Here is a 19,066-nt window from a genome sequence, read left to right on the forward strand (position 1 = left end):
CCAACTGCAACCCATCACTGGGAAACACCCATACACACTCATTCACACGCATACACCACAGACAATTTAGCTTACCCAATTCCCCTATAGCGCATGGGTCGCCACAGTGGAATGAACCGCCAACTTATCCAGCATTTGTTTCCAACTGCAACCCATCACTGGGAAACACCCATACACACTCATTCACACGCATACACCACAGACAATTTAGCTTACCCAATTCCCCTATAGCGCATGGGTCGCCACAGTGGAATGAACCGCCAACTTATCCAGCATTTGTTTCCAACTGCAACCCATCACTGGGAAACACCCATACACACTCATTCACATGCATACACCACAGACAATTTAGCTTACCCAATTCCCCTATAGCGCATGGGTCGCCACATTGGAATGAACCGCCAACTTATCCAGCATTTGTTTCCAACTGCAACCCATCACTGGGAAACACCCATACACACTCATTCACATGCATACACCACAGACAATTTAGCTTACCCAATTCCCCTATAGCGCATGGGTCGCCACAGTGGAATGAACCGCCAACTTATCCAGCATTTGTTTCCAACTGCAACCCATCACTGGGAAACACCCATACACACTCATTCACATGCATACACCACAGACAATTTAGCTTACCCAATTCCCCTATAGCGCATGGGTCGCCACATTGGAATGAACCGCCAACTTATCCAGCATTTGTTTCCAACTGCAACCCATCACTGGGAAACACCCATACACACTCATTCACATGCATACACCACAGACAATTTAGCTTACCCAATTCCCCTATAGCGCATGGGTCGCCACAGTGGAATGAACCGCCAACTTATCCAGCATTTGTTTCCAACTGCAACCCATCACTGGGAAACACCCATACACACTCATTCACATGCATACACCACAGACAATTTAGCTTACCCAATTCCCCTATAGCGCATGGGTCGCCACAGTGGAATGAACCGCCAACTTATCCAGCATATGTTTCCAACTGCAACCCATCACTGGAAAACACCCATACACACTCATTCACACACAAACACCACAGACAATTTAGCTTACCCAATTCCTCTATAGCGCATGTCTTTGCACTTGTGGAGGAAACCGGAGCACACGGAGGAACATGCAAACACCCCACAGAAATGCCCCAACTGACCCGACCTGAACCAGCGATCCTCTTGCTGTGAGGCGAGAGCGCTATCCACTGCGCCACCGAGTCGCCCATTTTCTCCATTTTACAATAATTAAGGATGCTTACCAGTTCGTGAGATGACTTTTTATTGATGTAACAGCAGATTTAAATACACTACCCATAATCAGTATGTTACTATAGAAACAGCTCCGCCCACTGCCATGATGGATTTGAATAAATTAGTCAGGCTACATACACTCTACATTCATTCAATCATTTTCCTTCGGCTTTGTCCCTTATTTATCAGGGGTCCCCACAGGGGAATGAACCACCAACTATTCAAGCATATGTTTTACACAGCGGATGCCTTTCCAGCTGCAACCCAGTTCTGGGTAACATCCATACACACTCATTCACACACACACTCATACACTACGGCCAATTTAGTTCATCAATTCCCCCATGTGTTTGGACTGTAGGGGAAACAGGAGCACCCAGAGGAAACCCACGCCAACACGGGGAGAACATGCAAACTCCACACAGAAATGCCAAATGACCCGGGACTTGAACCTGCAACCTTCTTGCTGTGAGGCCTTAGTGCTAACCATTAAACCACCGTGCCACCCTCCAAATTGACTTCCTACTGAGGTATATGATTGGAAAATAAATTCCAGAATCAACCCTGCTGAAATGTGAGCGATCATGTTTGTGTTTTATATCTGAATCATTGTGTACAGAATATCTGATGAGTTTACATTGTTACAGAGGAACTTCAGATTTAATATTAAGCATACTAGTGACGTATACTAAATTTCCACAGTAAGAAATGTAGTTTTTTTTGTCGCTCTTTAGTTTTAGTTTGCTTCAAAAACAAAACCGTTGTTCATTTTTTTTGTTTTACTTAGATTTGCGACACAAAAAACAGATGAAGGAAATCATTGAACTGTGAAAACATCCCGACACTCTCCCATGGAATATTTCTATTTTTAGAAATGTAAATTTCCTACAAACCACTGCAGTATAACGCATTAACAGAATGATAATTTCATAAAGGAGTCAAATATATTTATTTTGCGAGAATTAAATGTTAGGAGATTGCTTTGTCCATTGTTTTTTAAAAATGTTTAATTGTACAGTTTGTATCTTTGTTAGCTTTTGCACTCATGTGACGGTATAAAGGACTTTTTTGTCCGACTTTGTTTTCTACATTAATAAAGGAGATATTCTCAAAAGTACACTCAGATTATTTGCATTATTTCAGTACTTCTGCACTACACAAACAATAAATATACTCTACTTTAAGCTCTTCATTTTACATTCATTCATTTACCTTCAGCTTGGTCCCTTTATTCTTCAGGGGTCGCCACAGCGGAATGAACCGCCATCATATCCAGCATATGTTTTACAAAGCGGATGCCCTTCCAGCTGCAACACAGTACTGGAAAACACCCATACACACACACACACACACACACTCAAACACTATGGCCAAATTTATTAATTCACTTATTCACTATATAGTTTATACTCTTATTCACTTATTCCCCTATAGCGCATGTGTTTGGACTGTTGGGGAAACCGGAGCACCCGGAGGAAACCCACGCCAACACAGGGAGAACATGCAAACTCCACACAGAAACGCCAACTGACCCAACCGAGACTAGAATCAGCTATCTTTTTGCTGTGAGGTGACAGTGCTAACCACTAAGCCACCGTGCTGCCCACTTATTTTTACAATATTAGTGTAATTATAGTTCGATCTGCTTCAATCTTTCGTTTTCACACTTGTACTTTAGCGTAAACCTTAGATACTATTGGTTGGTTGTGCACCTTTTTTACCAACCAAGATGATTTGGTTATGGGTAAAACAAAGACCATACAAAGATAATTGGTATTAATTAATTAATTATTCATAAATCGTACAATACCAAATTAGTCGACATCATCCAACCCTTGCACTATTTGAATATCACTTGGGACTAAATTGGCCCATTTTAGTATATGAAAGTATAGTTTTAAGTGTACTATGAGGCCCGATCCCAATTCTACCCCTTAGCCCTTCCCCTTACCCCCACCCATCGTTTTGCACGTTCACGTGAAGGTGTAGGGCTAAGGGGACCCTTTAAATGCCCTTTCTCCCCCAGTTTGATGCTCCCTTTGAACTGCAGCAGATCGGTTTGACCATATCTACATGCACTGAGTTGCTGCCATGTGATTGGCTGATTAAAAAATGTGCATTAACGAGCAGTTAGACAGGTGTACCTAATAAAGTGGCCGGTGTGTGTGTGTATATGTATATATACAGGTATGTATACAGATAGGTGTACCTAATAAAGTGGCCAGTGTGTGTGTGTGTGTGTGTGTGTGTGTGTGTGTGTGTGTGTGTGTGTGTGTGTGTGTATCCAGGTATGTATACAGACAGGTGTACCTAATAAAGTGGCCAGTGTGTGTGTGTATATATATAAATAAAAGTATACTTAACTATGCTAATAAACAAGTCTAAGCCAAATACACAATGACCCAGTTTCACAAACAGCGCTTAGATTAAGCCAGGACTAAACCTTGGATAATTTAGGCTATTTAAGTCACATTTATAAAATGACTTTAGAAAGATATATTACTGCTGTGTACCTGGAGACAAAAAAAATGACACTGAAATATTTTAGGACACCTTCCTGCAAGTTATTTTGAGTTGAGACAGCTCAAACATGCAATTTAATCTTGACTAGCCTTAAACCTTGTTTGCGAAACCGGGGGTAAGACTTTTAGTGTAAGTAGTATACTTACATGCAATATTACATAACTCAGAGGAGTACTAAAATTATAAACAGAAACGAAAGTATAGTTTCTTATATCTGAGTTTAAAAGTAGTACACTAATATCACATTTAAATAATCTCCTTTTCATTACAGTTATATAATCGTAATGACAGAAGGTGATGTGGTTATCTAAAGTCTTATATTAGGAAGCAACTGCTCTTTACTATGGTAAACAACAGAAGTAATGTTGCCCCTGGTGATAATATAGTCATTCATATCTTTTTTTTTCTCTGTAGACACGTACTGTAACTGCTCATCCAGTATAACAGAGTGTTGTTTTGTGTCTAATGCCTCCATTCATTCAGATGTACAACAGGGAGCTTGAGCTTACAGTGACGTGAATGTCAGATCTGGCCTGTGCCTATCTGCTGAAAGTAAATATTATGCAGCAGTTACACATACACAAGTGGATATATTTTACATAACATCACTTGTGCATTTATATTAGCGATGAGTAACTGTTGTATAATATTGGCCTACAGGCAGGGGTGTAGCAGACATTTTATAAGTGGGAGGACAGCTGATTGAGATCCAAAAGTGTACGTTCGTATAATTAATGATCATCTGTTCTAAATGATCTGTCTCTAAAAGTGAGGGGGACGTACCCACCCTACCTCCCGCCTCACACCGTCGCCCCCGGTTGTTACGCCCCTGCCTACAGCAGATTAGATTAGCAGAAAATCATGGCTTGTATGTTACACCACTCATTTATAAAACAGAACCCCTGAAATATATGCATCGACTCATTTACGCACATACATTCATATCAAAGCAAGCAAAACTTCACAAACATCGCTGGATTAGTCGCATTAGAATTTGTCTGGATTTTTGAAGTTATGGGAGCCTCATCAGCATATAATGACAGATTACTAAAGTCAACAGATTGCATTAATAGAACTACCAATTTCTGTGTAAAAGTAAAGTGACATTCATTCATGTCATTTTTATCTCATTTTTTATTCACCAAGTGCGTCAAGTTCAAAAGTGTCTTTCCCCAGAGGAAAATGCAAAGAAGTCATAAATAAAAATGACATAAAAATATAAGCAAGGGCCTGAATTTAAGTTGACACGAATTTAACCTTTGTGCACTGTACAGATTTACCACCCTTTTGTTATGTTAGGGATGTAAACATCCACTAAATTAAAATTAAACGGCTGTAAAAATGCATCACATAAATATTATTTATATATATATATATATATATATATATATATATATATATATATTTTTTTTTTTTTATATATATATATATTATTATAATAATATTTTTCTAATTGTTTTGCTTAAATCTGTTAATCAGCCTCAGTTCTGATCAAAACTACTAAATGTTTTTAAAAATGACAGGATTTTAATTCTTTAAATGCTTAAGTTCACAAATGATATGACTGATTTAGTAGAAAAAAAACCCCACAAAATTACATACTCAATGTTTTTACGTTAAGTGGTTGTAAACAATTTATTTGGGCTGAATTTAAACAAACAAATTAAGTTGAACATTATTAAACTTAATTTGTTTGTTTAAATTCAACACAAATAAATTGTTTGCAACAGTTCTGCATGCAACACTTTTTTCAGTGTACTTTCAATATAAAAAGTAATTGTGGACTGCATTTTTTAACCTTTTAGCCACAGTCTTGGTCATGTATGCATTGTTAGTTTTTGTGCAGTATAAAATTTTCATTTTATCTCTCTAATTTATTGTTGGTGTCTGTTTTTGCCGCATTGACTTTCATTATAACCACATTTCTTGATTTCAAAGTCATGACAGCATATAATCATGTCTTCTTTATTGTTGGTGGTTTTACCTGTTGGGAAAAGGTAAAATGTGTAATTATTACTGTTGACAATCAGTCACAAGCGTTAGCCCTTTAGATAGGCCTGTGCTTAAAAAAAACTTAGTTTCTGGATTTATATGGAGTATGAGAGCAAATTAAAGTGGGTATACTGTACCTAACAAAAGGGTGGTAAATTACACTCAGTGTATTGTTGAGGTTTTTTTTTTTTTTTTTAATCAAAGCATTTTCCCAAAAATGTGTCAAAATAAGATTTGTCACCAAAAAACAATCTGCTAACTGAAACAGAAAAAAGTTGTGGCCAAATTAAGCCTCAAACTCACCCCCAGGCCTGTAGCAAGGGGGGTCAGATATTCGTCCAGAGTTTGTCCCACATAAACTCATTTGTATTTTGACTGCTATGCCATCATGAATAGTAAAAATAACCCATTTATTTTTATTGATATGTGATGTAATGAATTTGTGTTTTAAAAATAAATATTTGTCATATTTCTTTACTCTTAATATTTCGGAAACATTTTTAGCACATCAAAATGTGTGGTTATGATGACCATCCAACAAGCTAATTTAGCTGAAAATAGTGGATAAAATGTCTCCTAAATTTAGTATTTAAATCTTGTAATTAAATAGAAAATTGGGTGAATGTCTGCAAAAAGGTCAGTTAAAAAAGAAAAAAGAAAAAAAAGAACCGGCCCTTTCCCCGGGCTAGGTCTGACCCCAGAGTGGATGAAAACATCCCCAACAGCACACAATGGTTAAACATACGCAGGCTGACAGACAAATATGAAACTAATTTACTCTCCTCCCTAATGATACGTTCCTCAGTATGTATTCGCTGTTGCTCTATGCTATTGCTCAAAGAAAAGTAAAAGCTTATATTTATAGGGTTTTTTCACATTTATTTTCTCCACTGTTTTACTGACATCTTAGAATTATTAGTGCATTTAAACTGAATATTTAACCAATTTATTTACTTTTGATAACGTATAAACCACAAAGAATATCTAGTGTTATTTAGATTATATATATCTGAATATCTAGTAAAGTAAAAAAAAAAATAATAACCTTTTTTACATTTTTAAGTCCAAAAATTAAATAAAAAAATTATCACAGTTTGCTTTTTATCCTTACGAAGTCTTGGGGTTGCTGTAATTTAAACATGACTGAATAGATTATTAAAAGTTATTTATCGAATGGGTGACATACTCTGTTGACCAAGCTGCGCATGCGCAAACAAAAACATCAGCGAGGTAACAGCGACAGCTGGTGGACTTAGAATCACATCGCTCTTTGACTTAGTAGACGAACTACTAATTAATTTAAACACACATTAACAAACACTTCAATATTTTAGCACTTCTATACATTTTATGACATCAAACCGCTAGCTTTGTGTTATAGTCCGAGCTAAATTCTCATTATAGTTTTGTCACACGGGATGTAAACAAATAGCTAATTAGCTCTAAGAGGATTGTTTGCTTATTATATAAAAAATGTTAACTCTGAAATATTTGAGAATGAAGCTGACTATTTTAGAATGATATAAACCATATTTTACCACAGAATTCACAATTATTGAATGACTTACCGCGACGTCTGTTATTCGGGTTATTCCCCCTTTTATAAAGCCACTTCCGGTTGAATTTAAGATGAAAGTGTGTTTTTTGTGTGGTTTATTAATAAGCTGCTAGTATTTACGTGCATAGACGAATAGTTATATGTTATCAAAATAAAGCATTGCAAGACAAATATTAATAGTATTGTTAAGAATTTCTTTAAATAAATTTAACGACCCACATAGCAAAATTTCTCTGGTCCACACAATCAGCTTGGCCTGGCCCACATACCTCAGGGAATTACGGTACATGACTGGATCAAGTTTGCCTTGCAGACAAAGTTATGACTGGCCTGAACTGGGCCAGATATGGCACATGTTTGGACTGAAAGCTGGACTTGGTGTCATGACTGCAGTGAAATTGATATAAAACCCATTTGCACTTTAGGCAGGACAAAACCTGCAAAAATAATACATAAATACGCAAATAAATAAATAAATCCACAAATTCCTGCATATATAAAACAATAAATAAATATGCAAATAAATAAATAAATCCACAAATTACTGCATATATAAAACAATAAATAAATAAATACACAAATAATTAAATAAGTAAATAAATCCACAAATTCCTGCATAAATAATACAATAAATAAATATGCAAATAAATAAATAAATCCACAAATTCCTGCATAAATAAAACAATAAATAAATAAATTTGCAAATAAATAAATAAGTAAATAAATCACAAATTCCTGCATAAATAAAACAACAAATAAATACGCAAATAAATTAATAAATCCACAAATTCCTGCATATATAAACAATAAAAAAATAAATATGCAAATAAATAAATCCACAAACTCCTGCATAAATAAAACAACAAATAAATAAATACGCAAATAAATGAATAAATAAGTAAATAAACCCATAAATTCCAGCATAAATAAAACTATAAATATATATGCAAATAAATAAATAAATTAGTAAATCCACAAATTTCTGCATATATAAAACAATAAATAAATATCCAAACAAATAAATTAATTAAATCCACAAATTCCTGCATATATAAAACAATATTTAAATATGCAAAAAAATATTAATTAATAAATCCACAAATTCCTGCATAAATAATACAATAAATAAATATGCAAATAAATAAATAAGTAAATAAATCCACAAATTCCTGCATAAATAAAACAAAAAATACGCAAGTAAATTAATAAATCCACAAATACCTGCATATATAAACAATAAATAAATAAATATGCAAATAAATAAATCCACAAACTCCTGCATAAATAAAACAACAAATAAATACGCAAATAAATGAATAAATAATGAATAAACCCACAATTTCCTGCATAAATAAAAATATAAATATGCAAATAAATAAATTAATAAATCCTCAAATTCCTGCATATATAAAACAATAAATATCCAAATAAATTAATTAATAAATCCACAAATGTATGCATATTTAAAACAATAAATTAATATCCAAACAAATAAATTAATTAAATTCACAAATTCCTGCATATTAAACAATAATTAATAATTATGAAAATAAATAGAATATACATAAAAACACAACATTTCTTATAAACATTATTCCCCCAACATCCTTGTAATTTATTTAATTATTAATCTGCCCGCAATATTAGTTATGTATTTACTTATGCATGTATTTGTGTTTGTGCATGTGTGTGTGTGTATATATATATGTATGTATGTGTATGTATGTATGTGTATGTATATTTATATCAATCAATCAGAAAAATCAGAAAAAAATTATATCAATAAAAAAACTGACTTTGACATATGGTTCATAATAATAGAATTTGTAAAATAATAATTTTGCTAATAAAACTTATGCAATGAAGGTTAAATTCAGTTATTTTGCAACATACAATAAACAATATATTTAAAAAATAAACAATTAAATCTTGATTGTTTCCTGGATTAAAATGAAGGCGTTAGAATATGCAAACAGAAAGATGGAAATTACTTTGTGTGTTACAATATTTCTTTACCCAAAAAAAGTATTTTAAATGTGGGTCAGGATAGGCCAAACTTAAGTGGCCCACTTATTCATTTTTAACATTTGGGCCAAATACTACATTTGATATCTGGCCCATGTCTTGTGTGCCACCTTAAAGACTAATGTTTGGCCCACATGCTGTATTCCAGTGAACGCCTGCTGTGCCAGCTCAATGCCAAGTCTGGGCCAGAATTATCTGCTACCTGGGCAGTATGATGAGGGCATTAATAACACATTTTTTATGTCCATTCTTTCTTTATTCCACCCAGCATATACAGTACATTCGTCAATAAAAAGGTCCACTTGAGCAGCAAAGTTCCCAGCAGCAGATATTAAACAATATTGCATTTATTGTAAACCAAACCAACCACCCCTGGAGAAGTTTTATATGTATTATATTAATGTAATAAAATACATTTATTTTCCCAGAGATGGGTTGCGGCTGGAAGGGCATCCGCTGCGTAAAAACGTGCTGGATAAGTTGGCGGTTCATTCCGCTGTGGCGACCCCGGATTAATAAAGGGACTGAGCTGACAAGAAAATGAATAAATGAATGAAAATACATTTATATTCAGACACCGTTTCAGAAATGTTGTAAAACTACATTCAATTTTAGATTTGTAAAATATTTAAACAAAATAGACCTTTGAAACATTTGAAATTCATGATTTAAAAAATATATATATAATAAATCAGAATATTACGCTTATATTTAATTTAATATGACCAAATACTAATTGAACGATTTATATTATCATCTAATTACACATCATTACATCAGGGGTCTTTTATATGCCACATACATCAACATCCTCCTTTAAAAATCCTTAAAGATAATTTAATATATATATATGTTTTTTAAATATCTTATTTATTATTTTATGCATTAAATTTATTTATTTTTTGCAAACTTTTCCATGGACCACCTGATATTATTCTGCTGCCCAGTTTGCAAATCCCAGCATTAAACAGTTCATTAAACCATGAATAAACCAGTAAAATCCTTAAAAGTGCTCTGCAGAAAACCATTATCATCCGACCAAACAGACAACAAAAGAGTCAGATAGTTTTCTGACTCAAGCTGTTCTGATGCAAAGAGAAAAACGTCTCCAGATTTAGTCTGATGTCTTTAGCGTGCGGCCTGTCCTCTGGTGTCACGGACAGCATCTTCTCAATGAATTTATTCTAAACAAAAAACAAAACAGAATTACAGACTGAACTCAATAAAACAATCTTTACTTGAAAATCAAACGTCTTACTTCAGGTGGATATCTCTCACAAAACTGGTCAGGAAGCTTTTGATTTCTCAAATTTGTCCAGATCTGCAATGTAAAAATCAAGAATTATTCAGTCAATTATTAAAAAATAATATAGGTAGTGCTGGGCAAAAATCAATCGCATCCAAAATAAAAGTTTGTTTTGATATAATTTAAATGTGTAAACTGTGTTTTTTTATGTTTTATAAATATTGTTTTGTATATATTTTGCGGTTTGGTTTTCCATGCTGCCCCTAGCAAGATGCAACCCTGGGTGATCGTCCATCTTGCCCATGCCTAATTTCACCACTGTATATATACCAGTGTGTATGTATATATATATCATTATATATATTCATTTTCTTTTTGGCTTATACCCTTTATTAATCTGGGGTCGCCACAGCGGAATGATCTGCCAACTTATCCAGCATATGTTCCACACAGCGGACGCCCTTTCAGCTGCAACCCATCACTGGGAAACATCCATACACACTCATACACTACAGACAATTTAGCCTACCCAATTCACCTGTACCACATGTCTTTGGACTGTGATTGGCTGATTAGAAATTTGCGTTAACAAGCAGTTGAAAAGGTGTACCTAATAAAGTGGCCGGTAAATGTGTTTTTTTATATATATATATATATATATATATATATATATATATATATATATATATATATATATATATATATATATATATATATATATATATATCAACCTTTTCAACTGCTTGTTAACGCAAATTTCTAATCAGCCAATCACAGTCCAAAGACATGTGGTATAGGTGAATTGGGTAGGCTAAATTGTCTGTAGTGTATGAGTGTGTATGGATGTTTCCCAGTGATGGGTTGCAGCTGAAAGGGCGTCCGCTGTGTGGAACATATGCTGGATAAGTTGGTGGTTCATTCCGCTGTGGCGACCCCAGATTAATAAAGGGTATAAGCCAAAAAGAAAATGAATGAATGAATGAATGACATTATAAATGAAACAATACTGACCTCTGCTCTCTCCATCCCAGAAGATATTTTCCACAGCATTTCAAACCACATCAGTCCAAGGGGAAAAATGTCTGTCTTTTCATCGTAATTCCTCAGATTTTCCTACAAAAAAGATCTCCTTTATTCAACTTATTTACTTTATTCATACAAATAATTTATTTGATTATTTTAATATCAGTTTTATTTTAATTAAACATTTTTATCCACTCAAAAAATGACATCTATAAAAAGCTACTTATTTAAAATAAGCTGAAGCGACACAATTCTTGAGTTTTTTTGGGGGGGAGAACTTATCTTGTTTTACATTAAATCCATTTAAATTCGTAAAAACTAATAAGTAAATAATAACTTAATTCCTTCATGTTCTCTTAACACAAATTGATTGTGTGGAACCCGGCATTTGTATATAGAGTGTATATAAAATTCTTTCATTTTCCTTTGGCTTGGTCCCTTATGTACAAGGGGTCGCCACAACAGAATGAATCGACAATTATTCCAGAATATGTTTTATGCAGTGGATGCCCTTTCAACTGCAACCCGGTACTGGGAAACACCCATACACACTCATTTTTTTCTCTCTCTCTCACACACACACACACACACACACACACACACACACACACACACACTACAGTCAATTTAACTTATCCAATTCCCCTATAGTGCATGTATTTAGACTGTGGGGGAAACCGGAGCACCCAGAGGAGAGGAAACCCACGCCAATACGGGGAGAACATGCAAACTCCACACAGAAATGTCAACTGAGCAAGCCGGGACTTGAACCAGTGACCTTCTTGCTGTAAGGCCATAGTGCTAACCACTGAGCCACAGTGCCACCCCATGTAAATACTCATAAAAACTTGATAAAAATGTGCTGATACAAGCATGATGCTGTTAAAATCTTTGTGAAAAAGCTAAAAGTTTAAATACGTCACCTGTTCAGGACTCATATATGTGGGTGTGCCCTTCCTCTTTGACCGCTCTATAGGGTCACCACTGGGATTCTTCTGAGCCGCCACCAACCCAAAATCTCCAATCTTCACTTTGCCGTCATTAAACAATATGTTATCAGGCTAAAATAAAAACATACAATATTAAAACAATGCTTATTCCGAACACAAAAGTCTACATGATAGAAAATATTTCCTATATGATGTTGAACAGATTGAGGAAATTTTCACAGTATTTCCTGTAATATTTTTTCTCTGGAGAAAGTCTTATTTGTTTTATTTCAGCTAGAATAAAAGCAGTTTTTACTTTTTTAAAAGCCATTTTAAGGTCTATTATTAATATTATTAGCCCCCTTAAGCAACATTAGTTTTGGATTATCTACAGAACAAACCACTGTTATACAATAACTTGCCTAATTACCCTAACTTCACCCTAATTAACCTAGTTGAATGTCACTTTAAGCTGATTACTAGTGTCTTGATGAATATCTAGTCTAATATTGTGTGCTGTCATCATGGCAAAGATAAAATAAATCAGTTATTAGAAATGAGTTAATGAAACTATTATGATTAAAAAGTGTGTTGAACAAATCTTCTCTCCGTTAAACAGAAATTGGGGAAAAATTTACTAGTAATTTAGGAGGGCTCATAATTCTGACTTCAACTGTACCTTCAAGTCTCTGTGGATGAGATTGTTTGAATGGATGTACTCCACCCCACTGCTGATCTCATAAAATATCCGATGGATTTCCAGAGGGATTCTCTGTTTTCCTCTGTAATTTCTCTCCCCTATCCATGACGTCAGTGTTCCTCCCTCACAAAACTCCATCTGAATAAATAAATATGTCCTGCTGTAGACGAAAGGGAGAGAAAGCACATAAAGGTTTAGTGAATGAATATTGAACCCTGCATTATGTACATTATTGTTCAAAGGTGCCACAGAATGCATTGATTTAATACGTTAAACCAAATGTGTCAAACTCAGTTCCTAGAGGGCCGCAGCTCTGCACAGTTTAGTTTCAACTATAATTAAACCAGGCATTTAATCAGCCGAAGACAAAAAAGGAAGATGAGACACACACATATATACATACATACATACAGTATATACATATATATATATATATATATATATATATATATATATATATATATATATATATATATATATACATACATACATACATACATATATATATACATACATACATACATACATATATATATACATACATACATACATATATACATACATACATACATATATATATATACATACATACATATACATATATATATATATATATATATATATATATATATATATATATATATATATATATATATATATATATATATATATGTATATATATATGTATATATATATATACACAAAAAAAAACTTCGGATTTACGCAACTTACAGGGGTCGCCCCATTGAGCTCGGAAAATACGAAAATCCATATCTATACGAAAGAATGACATGTGTGTTAAAGCAGGGCTGAAACTAAACTTTGCAGGGCTGCGGCCCTCCAGCAATTGACTTTGACACCCCTGCGTTAAATTGTTGTCTCATATTTTCATTTGTATGTGTCTATGGTAAGTACAAACATTTTCCAGACTTTTTAAAATGCTCATTTATAACTACAGAAATGACCCCTAGAATGAAAAGCTCAGGTTTGACCATATTTGGAAGGGTCATGAATATTTATGAGTTCTGCTCTGATGCTCAGCAGCATATTAACGATCTTGTGTGGATTTGTTCTGATTGGCCTGTTTTCAGCAGGATTTTACACATTTACAGGATTTACATGAGAATGAGAACACGATGTTTGAGACCCATGGTGTGGCTATTTCCATGTACTAAACTCTTATTATTGGCCGGGAGCTAGCTCTCTGCAACTCTCATATGGTCACCCACTGAAGCTAAGCAGGGCTGAGCCTGGTCACTACCTAGATGGGAGACCACATGGGAAAGCTAGGTTGCAGCTGGAAAGGGTGTTAGTGAGACCAGCAGGGGGCGCCCAACCTGTGGTCTGTGTGGGTCCTAATGCTCCAGTGTAGTGCCTATGCCTAGGTACTTTATACAAGGCACTTTAAAAGCACAATAACATACTTTTTTATCATGAATTTGCCTTTAGTAGTTTGCTGTTAGTGTTTCTTGAAGCAAATTATTTGCTTCAAGAATTCTTGAAGCAAATTACGTGACATCATCACTGACATCATCATCATCTTCATCATCAGCAACATCATCATCACTTGCACTTCTCTCATTAGTATCATCAGTGTCAGTTGAAGAACCTGTTGTGCTGACAGTAAAACAAAGAAACATCATTACAGTGAAGAACTGAGTGTTTCGGTCTACAGTGTTGAAGATTTGCTTACTTTGACTTTTCGTTTGTTTCTTGATTTGACATCCAGTTGTCAGAATCAGGCCAGCATGTGAAGTAGCGCACGATGTTTGGGTGATCTAGTCGAGCCAATGCCTTCACCTCAGGTTCAGCTTCACTGTTGTAATATTAAAAAACATACATATATGCATTAAAGGGCCATGACACCCCCCACTTTCAGTTCAGGTCCACCTCAGAATTTTTTTTAAAAGATGCATGATAATGGGCGGGGAGCTCCGCCAGCAAAGGGCAGAAGTGGGCGTGGCCAGGGAGAAGGAGGGAAGCAAACAACTGTTGTCAGCAGGCTCACAAAATGTGACAAACCATGAGGAGACGCCTGATTTTATAGTTTACAAAGTTAAAATGCAAAGAAATAAACAGTAATTTAATGCCCTGCTACATTTGTTATTCGTTATTTCATATACAGATAACCACAATATATATCATTATAAAGATAATCGTGTTCATATAAACACTAAATGAGGACGTCTCCCTCAATCCCCGGGTCTGAAAGCAGACTCAGTGCAGTAGATCTCTTGCCCTGTCTATTTTAACCATTACCCCTGCTGGTAATCTGGAGGATTCAGGCGAACACAGCAGCACGGCGATGTGTCTAAATGTGAACGAACTCCTGATAAAAGACAACGTCCGCCATTCTCTAATTCTCGCACTGTTCTCCCGACAAAAATGTTTACTGCACACAAACAGCTTTGCTGTATCGGCCCTGACAGCATCGCAGGGGAAAACATGCAACAATCCCCGTGAATCATGGAAACAGACACATACGACCCTTCATGAACAGCTAAATACTCTGTGCCGTGTGTTCGTGAACGCGTCTCACCCAGTCATCAACGTAGGATCTCACAGCTTGGCACTAGCAGGTCTGCTTTGCCTTGGGAAAGCACGCGCAGTCATGAATAATTAAGAAGTCGGCTCTTCTCATAGGATAAGAAAACTCTGCTATAAATATTAATGAGAAACCGACGAGTCATCTTTGCACTTGGAGTTTTGCGCTACATCGCAGATTTTGATCCGCCCCAAAAATCCTTTTAAACCCGGAAGCTGAAATTAGCTGACAAACGCTCAAAATTATCCAGTTTTCCCCACAATTAAAGCTGACAGGTGCTAACATTGTCTTAATTGATGCTCAACACACACACATATGTTAAAATAAAAAAAGGGTTATAAATTAATTAAATTAAGTTAATAAATAAATAAGTGCATGAATGAACAAATGGCAACTTGGGGGCACAATGGTTAGTACCATCGCCTACAGCAAGAAGGCTGCTGGTACGAGCCCTGGCTGTGTTAGTTGGTATTTCTGTGTGGAGTTTGCATGTTTTCCGTGTTGGCGTGGGTTTCCTCAAAGTGCTCCGGTTTCACACACAGTCCAAACACATGCGCTATAGGGGAATTGGGTAAGCTAAATTGTCTGTAGTGTATGAGTGTGTGCCCTGGTCCTCCAGGTTGGGGGTTGGGCTAACAACCCAAAAAACGACAGGTTACAAAACACCAACATGGTATTACCAACTTAAATAAACTTAAATCAACAATATAAATGGCCCTGGGATTAAGTATGAATAAACAAATGCATAAAATATACTGTGTCATTAATACATACATAAATATAGACTGTGAAAAATATCCCTAATTTAGCTGTTTTCAGTATTTTGTGATTCATGTTTTTATTTTCTCAAATTACTTTTTGCTTTTGAATTGCATTCTGGGAGCTTGATCTTTCTTTCAACAAATTTTGACCTTGAAAAATATAAAAAAAAGTGATTTTTATGAATATTTTTAATGGGCTTGTGTTATTTTACAGACTTATTTCTCTAGATATTACAGAATTTCTCATATATTATATTATTTTAAATGACTGAAATGTCAGTAAAAGTCACTTTGTTGAACTGTAAAGTTGAATATTCAACAACAAAAGTCGACAGAGCAGAGATCAACATCCCATAATGCAATTCACAACCGCAAATAAACACTTGTGAATCAAAAAATGCAGAAACTGTTCATGAACAGACATTTTTAGTGTACACTACCAGTCAAAAGGTTTAGTATAGCGTGATTTTTAATATTTTTAAAGAAGTCTCTTAGTATATTAGTAGAAATAATAAAGAAAAAGTACAATATGCATGGATATATAAAATATATATATGAATAAAAATGCATGAAAACATGCATAAAGTATATAATAAAATGCATAAATTATGAATATGAAAAACATTTTGTACCACATAATAAGGTAAAGTTGGTTCTATAGATAATTTTGAGGGATCTAAACAAAAAAAACAATGGCCTCAGTATATTTCCTGTTGATAAATAATGCTATGATAGCTGTTTTAACGTTATGATTGAATTACCTCTTGTTAAAGTTATGAAACAGTTTGTTATCAAGTAGGAAATGTTCATGTGCCAATGACATGACCACATTGAAATGGTCTATATTCGCACATTCTGACCTTCTCCTCAAAAATGTAAGTTCAGAAAAGGACTATTTCCCAATTCTCAACAGGAAAATCCTATTATCAGCCAATGACTATCAAAGTACAACATTGTCCACAGTCAATTAAATAGTGCTATTGTTGTTTTGAAGTCAGACCTACATGCAATTTTAAAGCATTTCACTAAATTAATGTGCAAATATAAAATCAACTTTACCTCAATACACGAGTGTTCATTCTAAGTTGAGTCATGATCTCATGATGTGAACTTACCTGTTGAACTCGACTCTCTTCACAGCATAGATCTTGTCATCAATCTTATGTTTTACTTTGCAAACAAAACCATAGCCTCCGTCACCAAGCTCTTCGATCACATCAAAAGTTTGAGACATCCTGCAGAACAGAAGATACATGTCAAACAGCAATAGGCAGTAACATTATGCATCATCCCTGTTAACAAAACATTGATTTAATAACTGAAATATACTATACTACAACACAAGTGTTTTTATTTAGACCATACTGTATATAGTGAAGTAATCTGTTGTGGTGATTTTATAATTAACACAACAACTGTAGTAATATAAACAAATGGCCCAATATGAGTATATTATACCACAATACATCAGTTTTCTGTAGTAAAACTAAAGTATACTACAGACTATCATGGTATTATCTACGGTTCGGTTCAAAAAACACTACAGTATTTACCAAAATAGTATTTTTAATGTGGCATGTCTGGTCATACTCACCCTGAAACCGAAGTCAGTTTGCGATCACTGGAAGGGGAAAAAGAACAGGATTTAATCAATGACAAGTGCAAACTTCCATTGTAAATAAAATAAAACACACAAACCTGCCACTTCCATTCCTCTCCTGGTCATTTTTCAGAGTCCACATGTGGCTTTTACTGCATTTGCGCACTTCACCTTTCTCCATCAAACCGTACAGTAGTTTGTTAGTTGATTGTGTTTGTTGTCCCAGTTTGCTGGCGATATGAGAGGCTTTTAAACCTCCTGATTTCAGCAGATCCTTCACATGTTTTTCTTCAATTGCGTCTCTTGTCATCTCAGGCTTTATTTGTTTGGCTTTTTGTTCGTCATTCATGCTCTCCACCAGATCCCAGACTGGCCGCTTATTATCTTCCACAGTTTTAAAAACCTGCTTTGACGCCTGTAGGCTGTATAGATGCCTGTTCACGGTGGATTTCTCTAATTTTAATTCCTTGAAAATGTCCTGTACGGTGCTCCTGCCGTGTCTCCTCAGGTAGTCACAGATTCTCATCTCTATTTCATTTTCTGCGGACATTTTTGCCATTTTGTTTGTCAGAATGTTGTATTCTACCTCCTCTGATCAACCTAGAGTCCAAAAACGCCCAGATTCTCGTGTTAAAGAAGGCTTGTTTAGCTTTCGGTTTCGATTCCTGCTTACTTTCGCCCGTCAGCGGGTCAGCTGGCTGTAAACTCTTCTGAAGTTAGTCTGTAGATCCACCCATCTAAAGCGTGTCTATACTGAGGGCGTGGTCTAGGGCGGAGTCAGTAGCTTTGTCTCATTTCAGACTTCAAAGGAGTCCTTTTAAGTCCCCTTCTCTCATTGATTGGAAATGAATAGCGGTAACCAGGAGTTAAAGCGAAAATTGTGCTTTTTAACGCCAAAAAAGGCACCCCTGCCA

The 19,066-nt window shown here is 35.1% G+C and overlaps 1 protein-coding gene and 1 long non-coding RNA gene across 3 annotated transcripts in view; both read right to left on the bottom strand.

Annotated features, from left to right (window-relative positions):
* The window catches only part of LOC141377077 (uncharacterized), a 29,972-nt gene extending 22,576 nt beyond the window's left edge, over positions 1-7,396 (bottom strand). For both annotated transcript variants that reach the window (XR_012388994.1, XR_012388995.1), the window contains exons 1-2: positions 7,334-7,396; positions 2,463-2,570 (exon numbers count right to left, since the gene is read on the bottom strand). This is a non-coding gene — a long non-coding RNA (uncharacterized lncRNA). The remainder of the gene's footprint in view (positions 1-2,462; positions 2,571-7,333) is intronic.
* Positions 7,397-9,582: 2,186 nt separating this feature from the next.
* pkz (protein kinase containing Z-DNA binding domains) lies at positions 9,583-18,814 on the bottom strand (the record flags this gene model as incomplete). Its single annotated transcript, NM_001040376.2, is given in 10 exon segments — positions 9,583-10,532; positions 10,607-10,669; positions 11,606-11,707; positions 12,541-12,678; positions 13,226-13,405; positions 14,761-14,863; positions 14,940-15,062; positions 17,668-17,787; positions 18,147-18,173; positions 18,251-18,814. Coding segments are annotated over 10 exon segments (1,443 nt in total), but the record flags the coding sequence as incomplete, so codon positions are not given.
* Between the last annotated feature and the right edge of the window lie 252 nt (positions 18,815-19,066).

Source organism: Danio rerio, chromosome 13, assembly GCF_049306965.1.
Source record: "Danio rerio strain Tuebingen ecotype United States chromosome 13, GRCz12tu, whole genome shotgun sequence".
In the NCBI taxonomy this organism is placed as follows: domain Eukaryota; kingdom Metazoa; phylum Chordata; class Actinopteri; order Cypriniformes; family Danionidae; genus Danio; species Danio rerio.